The sequence below is a fragment of the Telopea speciosissima genome, chromosome 9, assembly GCF_018873765.1.
Source record: "Telopea speciosissima isolate NSW1024214 ecotype Mountain lineage chromosome 9, Tspe_v1, whole genome shotgun sequence".
NCBI classification, from domain to species: Eukaryota; Viridiplantae; Streptophyta; class Magnoliopsida; order Proteales; family Proteaceae; genus Telopea; species Telopea speciosissima.
Genome location: NC_057924.1, coordinates 63384639 through 63402398, shown reverse-complemented (window position 1 = coordinate 63402398; position 17760 = coordinate 63384639). Strand labels below are relative to the sequence as shown.

Sequence of the window (17760 nt, the reverse complement as noted above, 5' to 3'; positions counted from 1 at the left end):
GAAGATCCAAACAAATCCACATAAAACCAAAGACTTAAATTGTTAACAAATACCCAATCATCAATCATTTACATATACCCAACAAGGAAAATATTCCAAAACATATATAAATTTTGAAAGGATCCGCATCATTTTCAAATACCAATTTCAATAAGGGAAAATGTCCAAAACATACATACGTTTCCAATGAGCCACATCATTTTCAAATACCAATTCCAGTAAGAGAAATTGTCCAAAACGTAAATACATTTCCAAATGAACCACATCATTTTCAAATACCAATTCCAATAAGGGAAAAGATCCAAAACATATATATATGGGAAAAAGATCTCTGCTTGGTGGTGTTTCCTACGCCCTCTCACAGGGCACCATGAAATGACGTCTCTGCCCCCTGGGTAGATACCTAGGTGTGCTCCCCAATTGGCCCAGACGCTTGTGTAGAGACCATGCGACCAAGCAGAGATCTCTTGCCCTATATGTATCTATTTATTTATTTCCAATGACTCAATCCATTTCAAATACTGTCCAAGCAATCCCTAATGACGAATCAAATGGGGCTCGCGGTCCCAATAGGAGTTCACCCTGTTGATGAATCACACGGGGGTCCTAAGATCCCTATCAGAGATCACTCCATTGACATTTTAGACGGGGTTCAAATATACTTGGACAGGGTCCAAATATACCCTTAACTGGTTTCTTGGTTGAGGTGTAGAAATAACCCCCACATGATGACTTAGATGGGGTCCTTATCCTATTGTCGAACAAATGAGTCCAAATATACCCACAATCGACGTTTCGACTAGGGTTGCCTTTCCACAAACTAAGATCCTGGTGGCAATAAACCCTCATTGAGTTTTTCCACAATCACACCAAACATTTTCATGATTTTAAACAATTGTAGTGTATATTCATGATAACACAACCACTACAATAGACAAGTTTATGATTCCAACGACTGCCATAAACAGTTTCCTGAATCACAAATCACTATAACATACAAATTTATGATCTGAACAACTACCATGTTTAGATTTATGAAAAATTAAAATTATTATTCTAATCTTATATTCCAAATGTATGATCCACCAATTTCCATAATTTGGGATCATAAAACAAAACATTCCCTTGCAAAACCTAGATTTTAATACATAGAATGGTCATTCACAAACAACTTTATGGAATATGGATTAGATACTTACAGCCATCAAACAGTCTTTAAGATTTTGATTTAGAACTCAATTTCCAAAATAATCTTTTGTTTGGATGCCTAAAAATTTATATTTTTTCAGAGCGATTTTTAACAACATTTACATTTTGCACACACTAAATAAGGATTTACTAGAACATAGCTCTATCAATAAAAACAGATTTAAGCGGCCTTAAATTTGTTGAAAGACTGGTTTTGTGCTTTACATAATACAAACAATCTCAACTAAGAATACAACCACTTGATCGGTCAAACTTATTACATAAAAAGTATGTTTTTTTGAATTGTAAGCAGTTTCATTTTCTAAGAACAATATAGATCAATTATGAAACTAAGTATACCAGAACATGGATCATTATTATGCAACTCTTCTAATATAAATTGGGTCACATGTGTTGGGTCCTTAAAGGGTGGCTCCTCCGCCCAAACACAAGAGTGCGTGAAAGTGCCGTCACTGTCCAAATAAAAAATTTCATCTATGTTGATGCCCCTATGTGGACTCTTATTGGTCTCGCACTGGTGCATGTGCTACACGACCAGACAACAATCCCTTACCCAAATACATAATTGGAAAAAAGTTCTCCATGCCACCAAGGGAGTGGGCACTCACACACACACACATACACTCTCTCTCTCTCTCTCTCTCTCTGTATTTCTCTCCTCCTCATATGAAATGACATTGCTAGCTTTTTACGTAAGAAACGGTATCGTTGCATTTCATTGGTGCACTCCTCTATGCCACTTTCTCAATGAGCCTTTCCCATAGAATATTGATTACCATTACTCTGGAGAGAGAGACATAGAGACAGAGAGAGAGAGAGAGAGAGAGAGAGAGAGCAGGTCACTGGGCATTTATTAAGTTATTTACAGGCTTTAAGCCCATTAATCGGCCCAATTTGTGGTCCTTTCGTTTTCAGGTCCAAGTCCATTCAAAAGCACACTGGGCTTGGTTGTCGGATCGAGCAGTGAGGCTGCAACATCACCATTCACCCATCATTTGCTGATTTGCATATAGAGGAGAGCTGCGAAAGAATTCCGTCTCCCTTCAAATTCCTTCTACCTTTCGTTTTGCGTCTATTTGTCTTCCCACACTTCCCTAGTGTCCATAACATCTTAAGGACCCTCTCGCTCGATTCGATCTTTTTTCTCCTTCTGGTTTGATTTCTCCATTTGTTGCCTTTCCACAAACCCTGATTGGGTAGTTAGGGCATGCGATGCCGCTATTCCTCTCGGACGAAGAGTTTCAGTGGTGTTCCCACGATGCATCTCTGGTGGCCGAGAAGGCTGATGCTTTCATCAGAGACCTTCATCGCCAACTCGAGACCGTAAAAGCTCAGGCCGATGCCTCTGCCATAACTGCCGAGCAAACCTGTGCGCTCCTTGAGCAGAAATACATTACCCTCTCTGCTGAGTTCGGCAAGCTCGAGTCCCAAAATGCTCAACTCAACGCCGTTCTCGAACAACGACTCACAGAGCTTGCCGAAGTTCAGGCCGAGAAGCACCAGCTGCATCTCAAAGCTGTAAGAACTTTATTTATATTTTTCGTTAAACCCATCTGCTTTTTTCTCTTCATTGATAAAACTTTCCCCTCGTTGCATTTATTAAAGATTGCTAAAGATGGAGAGATCGAACGTTTGTCAACTGAAGTTTCTGAGCTTCATAAGTCCAAGCGACAGTTACTTGAATTATTGGAACAGAAGGATATAGAGATTGGTGAGAAGAATGCTACCATTCAGAGCTACCTGGACAAGATTGTAAGTCATCGCTGTGTTTCTCTCTGATCATTGTTTCCTTCTTTGTTTTCACTCTGTATTCAATGTAAAACTCAACAACTCAGCCTTATCCCAACTAAATGGGGTCGGCTACATGGATCCTTTCAAAGCAAAGTAGGAAAATTGAGGTCCTCACAAATGGAAAAGAAAGTAAGAGGAATGAAGAATAAAAATTAAGAAATGAGATAAGAAAAGTGAGATAGAAAATGAAAAAAAATTTAAGTAGGAGGAAAGAGGATAGCCTAGGAAATCAGGAAAATCTCAGCTATATGGTGTCAACAATGTGGATCCTTGCCTAATAGGCTCTATCTAAGGTCATACTTGACACAAGAGCTAGATTATGCATGTCATTGTTCATAACTTCAACTATGGTCGTTTTAGGCCTGCCCCTTGGTCTTTTAGTTCATTCAATCGGAATCTGATCACTCCTCCTTACTGGGGTGTCCCTAGGCCTTTGTTGCACATGGCCAAACCACCTCAAACGACATTCTCAAAGCTTGTCACTAATCGGGGCAACTCCAACATCAACTCTAATACGTTCGTTCCTCACTTTATCCTTCCTAGTTTTGCCACACATCCATTTTAACATCCTCACCTCTGTAACACATAGTTTGGCTATATGATACTTCTTAACTGCCTAACATTCTGCCCCATATATCATAACAGGTTGGACAACAATCCTATAGAACTTTCCTTTAAGCTTTAAAGGAATGTGTCGGTCACACAATACTCCGGTCGTACCTCTCCATTTCATCCATCCCACTTTAATTCTTTGTGAAACATCATCATCTATATCTCCTTCTTTGTGTATGATAGACCCCAGATATCTGAAATAGTCACTTGGCGGTATCTCTCTCTCCTCAATTTCACCATTCCATCAGCCATCATAGTGTGATTGAAGTTGCACATCATATACTCCGTCTTTGATCTACTAATCTTAAAGCTTCTTGTTTTCAAGGTTGATCTCCTCATCTCTAACTTAGCGTTAACCCTGCTTTTATCTCATCAACCAAAACGATATCATCAGCGAAGAATATATACCATGATACCTCGTCTAGGATGTTCTTGGTTAATTCATCCATGATAAACGCAAACAAATAATGGCTTAGGGCTGATCCTTGATGTAACTCAACCGTAATTGGAGATTCCTTGCCCTGGCCTCCCATAGATCTCACACTAGTAACCACACCCTCATACATATCTTTAATTACATCTATATATTTACTCGACACCTCTCTCTTCGCAAGAACATGTAGGATTAAATCTTTTGGGACTTTGTCATAAACTTTCTCCAGATCAATAAAGACCATATGAAGATCCTTTTTGCTAGCTCTACATCTTTCCGTGAGCCTCCTCAGTATATAGATAGCTTCTGTTGTGGATCTACGTGGCATAAAACCAAATTGATTCTTTGAGATATGAGTCTCTCTTCTCAGACGGACTTCAATAACCAAGGCAAAAGTAGACCTCGAACCAGTGAGAAACCAGCGGGAGATCGATTGCAGCCAAGATCAACACAATAAGGAATAACAAATTGAATAACTGAAACTTTATTGTTTTTTCTTTTCTTGTTTACATATGAAAGAAGAACATAAAAAAAAAGGATAAGAAGAAGAAGAGGATATAGAGAAGACAGAAGAAGAAGGGGGTAGGGGATGGCTTTCTCAGCTTGTGTCTCTCACCCACAACTATCCCAACTGTTGAAATAGGGATATTCTCCCATACACAATGGCAACATGGCCTGAAAATTCTTTTCTCCAAAATCTGTTTCTTCAATACAATGTGAGGCCTTTTAATAGCTTAGGCAAGCTTACATTAGAAAATAGAAAGTTCTAAAATAAGAATTAATCTAAAATAGAAACTTAGTAAATAACAACTACTAAATCCTAACTAAAATAGAAGGCAACTAAAATTGGAAACTACTAGGCTTTATAGTTCAGCTACATGCAAGAATAACTAAAATAGAAACTAATAGATTTAGTAACTAGGTACTAATAAGAGAATAGTAACAGAATAAAATCAGATCTTCACACCAGCTGTCCATATCAGTCCAAATCACTGTTCATGTGAATACATGGTACTGTTCACGTGAACAATAACTTTTTTGTTTTTTTGAAAATTCTGTCCGTCTTCTTCATGCTTCTCTCTGGCCTGGGGTTGCCTTAGGTGATGCTCCATCGAACCAACAACAACTTGCCACATCATCAAACTAGGCTGCTTCTCACAACAGTTGAATCCACAACCTTGTTGGGCTGGTTTTGGGGCTTGTTCCTGCGGGTACATATGGACTTGTGATCTACATCAATAACCTTCTCCCAAAGTTTCATAGTATGACTCATTAGTTTTATGCTTCTATACTTACTCTGTATTCAATGCATAGTTGTCATGGTATCGCAATGGTGCCGCCATGGCGTCATATCGCTGGAGTTGGGTGCATATCGACCAACGATATGGGTTATGCAAGAATATCGACCGATATGGCCTCCTTGGCGCCGCTATGGACGCCATACCACGTTATATGACCATATCTGGCGATATTCTTGTTTCAGTGTATAAAAACTTAAGTTTTTAATAATTAAATTTTTTTGACCATTTAAAAGATAATGCCTTTTCCTTAATGTGTATTGCAGGTGTAACTTAAAAAGTTAACATAAAAAAAATTAAAAAACATTAAACAATACACTATTGACTATACCCTAACTCCTTTGGGAGAAATAGAAATCGAAAAGAGAGACAGAGGAGAGAGTCGTAAGATAGAGAGAGACGCAGTTCTTCACTTCTTTGAACCCCTCCAACGACTCTCGGCCTCCTTCCTTGGCTCCGGCGAGTACTCCCAGCTCCGGCAACCTCTTCAAGCAAGTAAGTAATTGTTTATTTTTTTTTATTTCGTTCTTCTTCTCCTCCCAGTCCTCCGGCAGCTCTCTCCTTCAGTTGTTGTTCTTCTTCAAGTTTTTCTTCTCACTCACTCACGCACACACCCACGCAACGACTCCAACGAGAGACAGAGAGAGAGAGAGAGAAAAAAAATTGCTTTTTCAGTTCTTCTCACTTCTTCGTCTTCACTTCTGGCGACGACTCCTCTTCTCCTTTTTTTTTAATAGGTAATATTCAGTTATTCACAGGCCACTTTCAGTCTCTCACAGTCCAGAGTTGAGACCACACACACACACGCAGAGAGAGACAGAGAGGGAGAGAGTAGTGAGATAGAGAGAGACAGTCGACAGAGAGGGTTTTTTTTTTTCTTTCTTTCTTCTTCCCTTGCATACAGCCACACACACACACAGAGACAAAGGGGGAGAGTTGAGAGACAGAGAGGGGGAGAGCAAATTTTTTTTTGGGTAAAGCAACACCAACAGCTGCAAGCACATATTCACATATTCATTTGATTTTTCAACTTTATTATCATATTTAGTGTTAATATCAAAGTATTTTATATTTGATAGGCTAATCCATGATTTCATATACACTAATGGATGTTACACTTTCATGAATTAAACCATAATAGATTAGTAGTACAATTTCATATTGATTTGTGATGTTATAGGGTATATATTATAGCATACTAAATGACATTAAAAATAGAGAAAATAAATAATAAAACATGGTTGCCATGATCGCCGTTACCGTGGGTGACTTGTCGACATATCGATTAGACACCCCTACATTGACTTGGATCGCCGGGACGACGTGACAACTATGATTCAATTTACCTTTTACTATTACTATTATTATTATTATTATTATTATTATTATTATTATGTCTGACATTTATAGGAGTGGCACTATGTAATATTTCATTTTTAAATTGGCTTCTTTTGTTTAGTTTCTTTTCGAAATTAGTTATTTGGAGTATTAAGCTTAAATCATAGTTCAAAATCTCGCCGTCGAAAATCTCGGTAAACTCGAGCTAGTCGAGACAAGATAGCATACGAAACACAAAAATGTCAAATCTCGAAAATCTCAAACGAGATTTCGAATATTTCGAGAATCTCGACTTCCTCATTACTCATAGAGTCATAGTATTGTATTGTTGGGACTTGGGAGTTAAGAATTGAGTGTTTTTTTTTCTTTTCAATTTGAACCTTTAAATATGTTTATTAAGCCTAAAACAAGCTTACCTTAAAGTTTCGGAGCCAACTACTGCCATATGCCCACCGAAACATAAAAAAAAATGCACTCTCGTCGAGATCTCGGAAAACTTGACCTGGTCGAGACCGAGTTTTAGAACCTTGGCTTAAATATGCTTAAATTTTTGTCTCTTGAAGAAGGTTAGATCCTTCATTTGATGCACATAATATGTAAACTCCCTTATCACTTCTTCCCTAGGGAATACATAGGAATCCTAGTGCCCCCACCACAAATAAACTTGTTAATAAAAGAGGAATTAGATGTGCAAGTTAGATAAGGATTCAGCAATTATACACAATTTACAATCCAAAACAAAAAGTCTTGTCTCCTCTTCTGACATGTGGGTAACCACCATTTACCGGACATCTGTACTAAGCCCTCTTTAAGCTTTGGAACCTCTTTGATACTGTCACCCCCCACCCCAACCAAGAAAGTAAATAATAAATAGACAGATAAAAACTGTCAAACAGCTTCTTGAATTTACCTATTTCTTTCCTACCAGAATGTATTGAATTCAACAACTGAACCATAAACTAACCTCACTCAAGTAAATTCATTAGTCTATTTTCTATGATTGTTTTGGATGTTGAAATCAACTGGAGTCAATTACAATGACCAAGGTGTCCTAAGGCACTTGTTTTTTGAGTCGACTTCGTAAGTTCACATCTTAAGTTAAATACAATAACAGAGTACATAACCCTGTTTTCAGTTTTGCTTGTAAGCAGTAGTCATTTATTTAAGTTTATTTGCTGGAAATTTGTGGTTGAATACCTCTACAAGTGTCTCATTAAAATCTAACATGTCATATTTTTTGGAGTTGCAATTGATTAATTACAATTTTTTCACACACAAAAAAAGGGTTGACTGTTTATTTGGAAATGAAGATGCTTCATCTGGTATGTCCATGTGATCAACCTGGCTTTGACTCATGGTTCTTAATCTCGGTTCACAAGGTGGTACAAAAATATTGGTCGAAACTGTTTCGTACCAGGTTTCAACTGAAAAATACCGAGTTTTGACCAGCCCAGTTTCAACCAGTTTCACTAGTTTCAATCAATTTCAACCAGCCCATAACATTTCGAGTTTGGCAAAGAAAATGCCAGGTTTCGACTACCTGGTCATAACCTTGAAAATCTCGGTTTCGGCCAGGGTCGAAACCAGCCTCAAAACCGAGATTTAGAACCTTGCTTTGACTTACTTGTTTGGGTTCAAATTTTGTGGATTGAATCCCTTATAAAGATTAATGGTATTAAAATATCATTGTTTTTTAGGTAAAATGGATTTAATCCACATTCTTGTACAGCCAATTTCTGCTGGTTAAACTTTCATGGGATTCTGAAGTTGCATCTTTTTATCTTCTTATAAATGATTTTGTTTTGATGTTTAATTTGCTTATGTAAAGTTTCACATAATACTGCTCTGTATTGGATCTTCTAGATCAGTTTTACTGAACAGTCTTTCTCTGTCTATGTGTGCTTCTGTGTATATATATATATTGAAAATTCAGTAGTTATTGCTTGTGGATGTTACTAAATGACAACAGCAGCTCTATTCTGCCGATCACCCAGGGTTTCTTGACCTAATCTTACATCATGGCTACCCTTAAAACCATAAACCAAAGGCATATTCAGAGATTCTAAGGAGATCTTTGTTTTGAAGTCCAATATGGTTAGCCTTTTTTTTTTTTCTTTCTAAAAAAGATTATAAATGTAGAATGACTAGTTGGTCAACTTCTTGTTGACTGACTAACACTTCGACTTCACTTTACTCCTAGAAGACTTAAAGTCTTCACATTTAACCAGTTGTTGACTAATTTCCAAAATCACGAGGGGCAGAAAGTCTTCATTAAGTGTTTCTTTGGTAAGTAACAATTTATTGGTATTACAAATATGTAGTACAAGCTACTTATACAAAAAAAACATTAGAATAATGTGCAAAGTCTAGAAGCAAGAGCCCACACAATCCTCAGGGTTGTGAAACTGAAAGAAAATGCCAATTCACAAACGAATATTGTCTCCAAAACATAATCTTTAGTGTACACAATTAACTATTGGAAGAAAACAATTATCAAACCTTGTATTATTCCTACTATGCTTTTGGTTCTGGATGAATCCACAAGCATATTATGATTGATGAAACCGAATTCTGTTGCTTGATGTGAAAGTTGTGGTGGAAACAACGAAAAGACTCAGCAAACTATATACCGAAGAAATACTTAAAAAAAAAAATGAAAAAAGGCTAAGCAATGTTGGTGCTTGCTAACTTAATATTATGGATCCTAAAGTGCAAGGGAAGGGTTGTTATCCCTCAGGTTTATGTGGCATTCCTGACTTGTCATGTGTGTTAGATAAAAGTGATTTTGAACATCCAACTACTTCTACCAGCATTTAGGTTTAAAAAAATAAAAGAAGATTTACACCATTCTACCAACATATGTAATTTAGGCCTATGTGGTGTTTTGGTCAGTAAGCTGCCCTTGAGATTGGACATGATACTAGATGTTTGCATTTTCATATTTCAAGTGTTCATGGGAAAATTATCTTAATTTTCTCTTTCATAGCCACATTTCACTACAAACTTCCATTGATATTCCCTAGGTTATAACTGAATGTATTCTATGTTGCATTATCACATCACTTTTACTTGATTCTATTATTTAGTAGATTCCCGATGTTTATTCCTGTTTTTCCAATAACATTTTCTAATTTTTTGTTTTGGCATTTTGAAGGTTAATATGACCGGAAATGCTTCCCAGAAGGAGGCTCGGTTGCGTGATAGTGAAGCAGAATTGGCACGTTGTCGTGCTGCATGTGATCGTCTTTCACAGGTAGATGGATCATTCTCTAATTTTAGTATCTTTATCATTATGTGTTTCTTATATGGTGCTCTTTCTTAAATTGCTACGTTGTGCTAAATGTTTTTTTTATTAAAAATAAATCATGATTTGTGTTGCATTTTATGTTTTTCTGATAACCTGTTGGCTGATGTTATCTCTGGTAAGAACAGCTAGGAATATAGATGGGGAAGAAGAGCAGAATGGAGATGGTGAAGAGGAGAGAGGGTGAACACGATAGGAATGGAATGGAATACCTATTGTGACCTGTCCTCAATGTATATATAATCTAGGTAACCTACTAAAATCAGGAAATCCTTTAAGAGTCAAATTGCAATTACGAAATAACAGCTAACTCAACTACTCTAACACAACTACTTAAACACTAACTGAAACACACTAAAACACTTACAAAGAAAAAACATATAAACAAACTTAATGTTGTTGAAATGAAGATATTGAGATGCATGATTGATAAAATTAGAAAAGATAAAATAAAGAATGAACAAACTAGGGCTAATTTAGGAGTGACTCTGATAAATGATAAGTTGAGAGAATATCATTTGAGGTGGCACATACATGTACAACGGAGGCCTTCAAATGCTCTTGTAAGGAGCAATGATATTTTTCAAATTAGAGGAGCTAAAAGAGCCAGGGTTAGGCTTAAAATGACCCTAGGAGAAGTGGTGAGGAAAGGCATGCATAGCTTAGGACATACTTAGAGCTGATTGGACAAAGAGGATCCATGTAGCTTACCCCATTTTGTTGGGATAAGAGTGAGTTGAGATGTATATGCTTACTTATTTGATCTTGGTTGTTAGGGGGCATCGTCTGTTCTGTTTAGTGAGTGATCACGGAGGATGTACGGTGCACTTTACTCATGTGGGATAGCCCTCCTAGTTGATGCAGATCGTAGAGAGTGATCTGTTGGTGATGGGCATAAGAAACAGAAATAAAACTGCTGGTACAGCTGCCACAGGTATGAAGAAGAGAGAGAAGAGAGGGAATAGAGAGAGAAAGGAGAGAAGCAACAACTTCCTCACTTTTAAAATAAACTAAAGCAACCGATTAATCAAGTTGTGGGTGCTGTCTAAGCATTACATGCATTTAATAAAGCTGTAAAAATAAAAGAAAATAAAAAGCAGACTCTAATGCTCTCTCTCCAATCATTGTCCACTGTTGGAGGAGTTACTAACTAACCAACCAAATAACTTAATAACAAAAGAAATAAAAGTCTCAACTGAACAGTAAACTCTTGCATATGCAGATGTTTTGAAAGAGTACTAAGCTAACTCAAAATTAACCTTATCTCCTCCAAACTAGCTCCCACAAATAGGATAAACTTTATCTAACAAGATAACTTCCTAACTAATAGCTAATGGGCTCCACTACTCATACTAACTATAGAATTAAAATACTAATTTTGTGTATCCCCTATGGACCTAAAATTTTGGCCTTGTGACTGAACCCATTACAAATAAAAACATTTAAAGCGATAAACTATAACCAAGTACCATTGAAATGGTCCCTGACATTGCTTCAAAACTGCATTACTAGTTGCATAAGCGATTTTCTCTTGTTGCAATGGGAGGTCTTTGAGGGTGATAGGAAATTGAGATCAGTTCCATAGCAAAAAGTAGGTGAGGAACAGAGGACCTATTTCTTGCTAGTGAAGATCCACTCTTCTCACTTTGTGGACTTAGGCAATCTGCTGAAGCATGTAACTCTTGCTGTCTTTGTATGAAATTTACATTTTTTACTAAATTGTGGTTGGTTTTTGTTCAGAAAGACTTCATTTGGCTTCTCCATTCATCCTTACCTATTAGCTGTCTTGAATTTATATTGTACGAATAAGAGTAATATTGCTGATTTTCTACCCTTACCATTATCTATTATTTTATTTCTCTATGAGCTAATGTATAATTATTTCTGTTACTCTTAACATTTATTATGTTAAATTTGGCTGGAGCAGGAAAAGGAACTTATTGAGAAGCATAATGCATGGCTTAATGAAGAACTAACGGCCAAAACTGGTGATCTTCTTAAGTTCCGTAAGACACATGCCGAACTTGAAGCAGATACATCTGCTAAGCTTGATGATGTAAGCGGATCACACTCTGATATGTATTCTTGTTTTATGATTTGTATTTAATTCCTTCCCATATCTCCTAGCACTGATAATGAGTTGACTAGACATGTTGAAGAATAATAAGACAAGCTATGAGTAAGAAGCTCCAATAAGCTTGCTTAGAGAGGGAAACGTACTTTAAATCCATTAGGAACTGTAGGTTTTGAAAAAAATTCAGATATTTAAGCTTTCAGAAAATAATTCATTTCCCCCCTAAAAGGTAACCAATGATCATTAATAAAAAGAAAAAAAAGGTACATTGACTGACGACAAGGTCTACCTCGGATAAAAATATACAAGAGCAACTCCATGATACATATCAGAGGAACACAAAGGTCAACAATCATGATCTCTAAAAACACACAGTCATGATCTCTAAAAACACTTCCAATACCAAAATAATCCGATTCCCTTTAGAATCCCTGCCAATATTGGTTTTAACCCAATTGGAATCCGGACGGGACCTTGGTCCTGATTGAATTCCAGCACTGAGCTTAAGGTTTCTAAAAACAAATTTGGGTTGGGTAAAATAAAAATAGGAATAAGACGTGATTGGGATGCTTTGGCTTGTATCTAGACTATTTTGCCGTCCTCTACATGTCTCAGCATGTCTCAGAAAGGAAAGAGTCATCGAGCATCTCCATAACATTTCCAAAGCTCCATGAAAATGGATCGTCTGCAATCCTTGTAATAGCTGGTGCGCATTTACAAAAAAACAAAACCAACAAGGCGAAAGAGCTCAAGAATAGATCCCAAACTTTGATAGTGAATGAGCATGAGCAAAAAATTTGATTAATGGTCTGCACTATGCATAAGACATAATGAACATCTAGACACACATGGAAAACCTTTGGCCAAATAATGTCAGTTGGTATTCTCATACGAAGCACTCGCCAACTCAAGATGGAATATTTTGGTGGTATGCAAGCAAGCCAAATATATTTATGCCAGCTAACAACCTTCGACCTATACCTGGTTGAATTCCATGCAGATTTAATGATAAACCATCCCTGAAGAGAAGGCTTTCAAACAAGCAAGTCATCAGGATCCAGAGCAGGTGACATAGATTTCTTGGTAGAAGAAAATATATTTAAAACATAGAGGCAGAAGAAGCAGTAGTAAAAAGTCACGATGACCTATTTGAGATGAAATCAGAAACCCTAGATGAGAAGTCTTGGAACACTTGAAGAGGAAGATTTGCTGATTCAGATATAGGACGTTCACCCAGCCAACTCTCTCTCCAGAAAGCGATTGATTTTTCATTACCAACCATTGGTTCATCCATCTAATATTCTGCGAAAAGAAATCCCATACTCTTTTAATACCAGGCTAGATTGAAAAGCAAAAATTATAGGCTTTAGGTAACCCAGATTATCTAAATTACCAAAAATGCTTCTGCCAAATTTTATTTCCCAACAGAGCTTTAGAAGCAGGGGTTTATTAATGTCCCTCAATTTCCTGATCCCAAACCCCTTCATGAATTGGCCTGCAAACTGTATCCCATTTAACCCCTGAAGTTTTGAAAATGTTCGAATCTCCAGACAAGATAAAGTACCTGGTCATTTAGAATGTATTAATAGGTAAAAATTTCCCATAAGACTCTGGGGAAAACAGTTTCGGTGAAGTATATGTCTGGGAAAATAGATTACATAAGTGGACTCTTAAGAGGATAATCTATGCAGATTATATGTATACATATAATAGCAATAGACACTTGTACTTAATCTTTGGATGGTGGAACAGAGAGTAAATAATAAAGCAGTAATCCTCCAAAAATTAATACAAACAACCAAACACTTCAGGAATAGGGTTTGAGTATCCCAGAGAAGCCAAACAAATCAAAAGAAGTGAGTTCTCTTTTGATTTAGAAGGTAAGGTTGAACCAGATCTTAGTTCTGGTAAAGTCTAAGCAATTGTAACAGGGTAAGGATAAATAGGATAACAGAGAATTGAGAAATAAGAATTAGGTTGTTTTAGATGAGAAAGATATAGATCTGATGGACAAACAGAAATTGAAATAATGAAAGCCAAGGATTACGTCAGGTTCAGCAAGAGCCAAGAAGAGAGGAAGGGCCCTCCCAAAAAAAAAAGATCAACAATTGCGAACAGAATAGAAAAGAGTTATTGGTCCCGCTAAGAGAGATACTAGAAGAAAAACAGTAGCTGAGAAGTAACAGACATCTTTAACTGATTTATAACCTAAGATCCAGCAGCAGCGGTAGCCTGCAATAGGTGGCTTATAAGATATGAATCAAAACTGAGATCCTGGTGGCAATAAACAATAAAATGGACCAGAAGACCTTATTTCGAATAACTGAATGTGTAAGGTACAATTACATGTGTTTCTAGACTCTAGGGTTTCCTAAACCAAATCATATTCTAAAAGCCGAAAATGAAACCCCATTAGAAACCAACTGAGGTCCAAATTAGAAACCTGCTAAAACTCCAAAACTGATCACTTGTTGGAGTTGAATTACTTAATTTTAAATATAAGAGGAAAATTATATGAATATTCCCGTAACTGAAGACAACGACTAATACTCCCCCCCGCCCCACAGCATGGATTGTTTATGGGCTTTCTTGTGGCGCTAGAATTGGCCAATTTGGGTGTGTGTTTGCTCAAACCAGCAGCATTGGTTTTTGTGGCTCCAAATTGGTTCCAATTTATGCCATCAATGTAGAGTTTCTGTATCAGTTGAGGTTTATTGTGATGCAGTAGCACTTCCATGGATCAGTCTAACCCGTTTGGTAGTCCAGTCCGGGTCCAATTTACATCTTTGGACTAGTAGGATATTTTAGGATTTTATTTATTTTATTTTGGAATTAGCATAAAATCTTTTATTTTATTTGGGTAGTTAATGTAATACTGTAATTGAAAGATCAAAACAGTACCAAAATACAAGATCTTTTCTCAAAGAATAAATTCAGGATAGGGAGAAAACAAATAGAATAAAATTCAGAATTAAGGAGGAATCAAATTAAGCAAATGAGGTGGTCAAAAGGTAATGAAAGAGATTGAGTTTACTAAAGGGAAGGGGGAAGACCTGCTGAAAATCTGGACCTAATTGGATGGTCAGATTAGCATATATGGGTGAGTCCTAGTAGCAATAGGACTAGGGGTATTATGGTCAGAAATCAGAATGTAAGAACAGAAATAAGTAATCGATTATATACTGATAAGAGGTCTGTAATATGTAATGAACAGAACCAGAAATCAATGCATAAATCAAAGCACAAGTTTCAGATTCAATCTCAAGGAATCTGGTCAGAAAACAGTACTAGATTCAACATGGGCAGTATGGAAAACTCTAATAATGTGAAATCAGCAGGTCAGAATATGCTGAAATTCAAACCGAGTTCATGGATGAGGGTATGGAACATTAGGTCAAAAGTTGAAAAGATCCAACGGTTGGATTGCTTAATCTCAAAAAACATGTAGCATGTAATATTCTATAAACATGGATTCTAGTTGTAGGAAAATAGTAGAATGCTTTTTTGTTAATGGATGACGAAGATGATGGAATAATAAGAACAACAGAAAATAGCACTTGGGCTTCACACCTCAAGGTGATTCGATTGGATCAAACATCAACCTACCTTGTTTGCACACAAGGGGTTCCTTGATCAAACACGAGATCTTCAACATGAAGAGGCAAGCAAAAGCTGCAATTTCTTTAATGAATTCGTGTACAATGCTGGCATCCCTTACAAACTTATATAGAAGATTCAAAAATAGACTCCTATGCTAAAAAGGAAAGGCCTAACCCAATCCTTAACTAATAAGGTAACCTAAATTGACTTGGACAGTGAAATGATAAAGAAAACAGACTCAAAACAGGACTGGCCCCCTTGTTCTAGGTGATCCTAGCTGCTAAGCTCCAGCAAGAGACACTTCGGGAATCAAGAGTTTCAGACTGAAACCCGAATCTGATTTCTGTTCTTGTGCAGGAGGTAGTTGCAGAACATCTTAAGAATGCATCTACCAACCTTTTAGTACTGTTGTTGCTTGCTTCCATTAGAGAAAGAGGTTGCGAGTAATCAGTTCCATTTCTAGATCGATTGGGTCTTACAAGAGGAAGTTCTCTCAGTCGGAAGATAACCTGTTCGCTGTTCTACCGCCCCTGTTTGTCCAAAGGTTGAAGACAATCCACTTCCTTACACTTCTAGTTCTCGAGTCTATTTCTTTTCTTATTGTTATTCCCTAAATACCCCATTCCTTTGTATATTACATCAATTTCTTTCATTATATCAGGTTCCAGGAATACCCTCTAGTAGTTGCTTCGATTGTCACCCTTACCTCTGTTAATTTGAATTTCAAAGTAATTATAAAATTGCCATCTACCCAATTATTTGACTTGTTGGTGCTGGGGTGGGCCCATAAGATCTGAACCAGGTTTTGGACCCCAGATTACATTAAGTTGTGATTGCCAAATTAAAGCCAAGTTAAACTCATGTAAGATTGTTTTGGAATCATGAGGTTTTAAGATAACAAACATTTTATGTAGTTGAGTGGTGGTACAGGATTCATGTGACAGAAACAAGTTAATTAATTACGATAGGAGAGTAGGATTGAGATACAACTCTGATTGGAGTTTAATTGGGGAGAAAGTAGAGCTCTGAAAATGTTTCTGAACAGCCTGAAGGGAGAACTGATGCTGTGGGCCCCCCACATATTTGTATCTGTTCCAGTGTGTTACAGGCTTGAAATCTCGATGACATGAACCAAGTCAAATACTGGTCCTAGAACAACTGTTAAAGAGCCCCGGCTAAAGTGCAAAAAGGAAGGGTTAGCTGGCCTGATGTGCATCTTGTTCCTTTACCTGTTCAAAGATTAGATTGCTGTATCCTCATAGCAGAAGATTTCCCCTTATCCTCCCAAATGTGGTATTTTGTCCCATTGTGCATCTTCACTCAAATATACTAATACTCCATTATTTGCATTACTACCCCTGTCTATAAGTGATCCCTTGATTCCAGCAGCAGCAGTCTCTCAAAATAACATCAATGGCATGTGTCTTTGCTAATTTACTTGCTGAGCACCTAACTAGATCCAATCTTTTTTCTGGTTCTTCCAGGTTGAGAGACAGTTGAATGAATCTTCTAGCTCCTTAAAGTGGAATAAGGAAAGAGTGAGAGAGCTGGAACTAAAACTGGCTTCTGTGCAGGAGGTGCACTTGGCTCTTTTTGCGCTTGTTAAATTTGTAGCTTTATTGTTCTTATCTGTAGGTTTTTTGGCCCTCTGAACTGATTTCTGCACATGCATTTTTCTCATGTGAAGGAGTTCTGCTCATGTAAAGATGCTGCTGCGACAAATGAAGAGCGCTTCTCTGCGGAAATTGCTACTGTGAGTTTCCTACGGAATATTGCGTTAAGTGATTTTTTTTCTACTTTTCCCCCCTTTGAAAATAGTGGTGTTTTTCATTTTATTTTCTTTTACTTTCATTGTTTCGTCACCATTCGAAGTATCATAAGTGGACATTCCTAGATTTCTTGGAAGAAAATAATTAACTTCAGTAATGCCTTATTTTTCTCCTCTATTCCCCGGGGATGGGGTGCCCCTCTTCAAAGGGGCTGCCTTTTGATTTCATTCATTATGTGATTATTTTTTGTAAGTAGTGTTTTCTGCCGGCTATTGTAAAAATTAGGTTAATTTCTTCTTTGTTAACCAACCATCTGCTCATTTTCGTCACTT

The 17760-nt window shown here is 37.1% G+C and overlaps 1 protein-coding gene across 2 annotated transcripts in view; it reads left to right on the top strand.

Moving 5' to 3' along the window:
- The first annotated feature begins 2303 nt into the window (after positions 1–2303).
- LOC122639508 (nuclear-pore anchor) overlaps positions 2304–17760 on the top strand; it is a 113243-nt gene continuing 97786 nt past the window's right edge. For both annotated transcript variants that reach the window (XM_043832373.1, XM_043832372.1), the window contains exons 1-6: positions 2304–2727; positions 2815–2961; positions 9836–9934; positions 11913–12041; positions 17144–17236; positions 17347–17412. In XM_043832373.1, the coding sequence (XP_043688308.1) occupies positions 2422–2727; positions 2815–2961; positions 9836–9934; positions 11913–12041; positions 17144–17236; positions 17347–17412 (840 nt within the window). In that variant the 5' untranslated portion in view covers positions 2304–2421. The remainder of the gene's footprint in view (positions 2728–2814; positions 2962–9835; positions 9935–11912; positions 12042–17143; positions 17237–17346; positions 17413–17760) is intronic.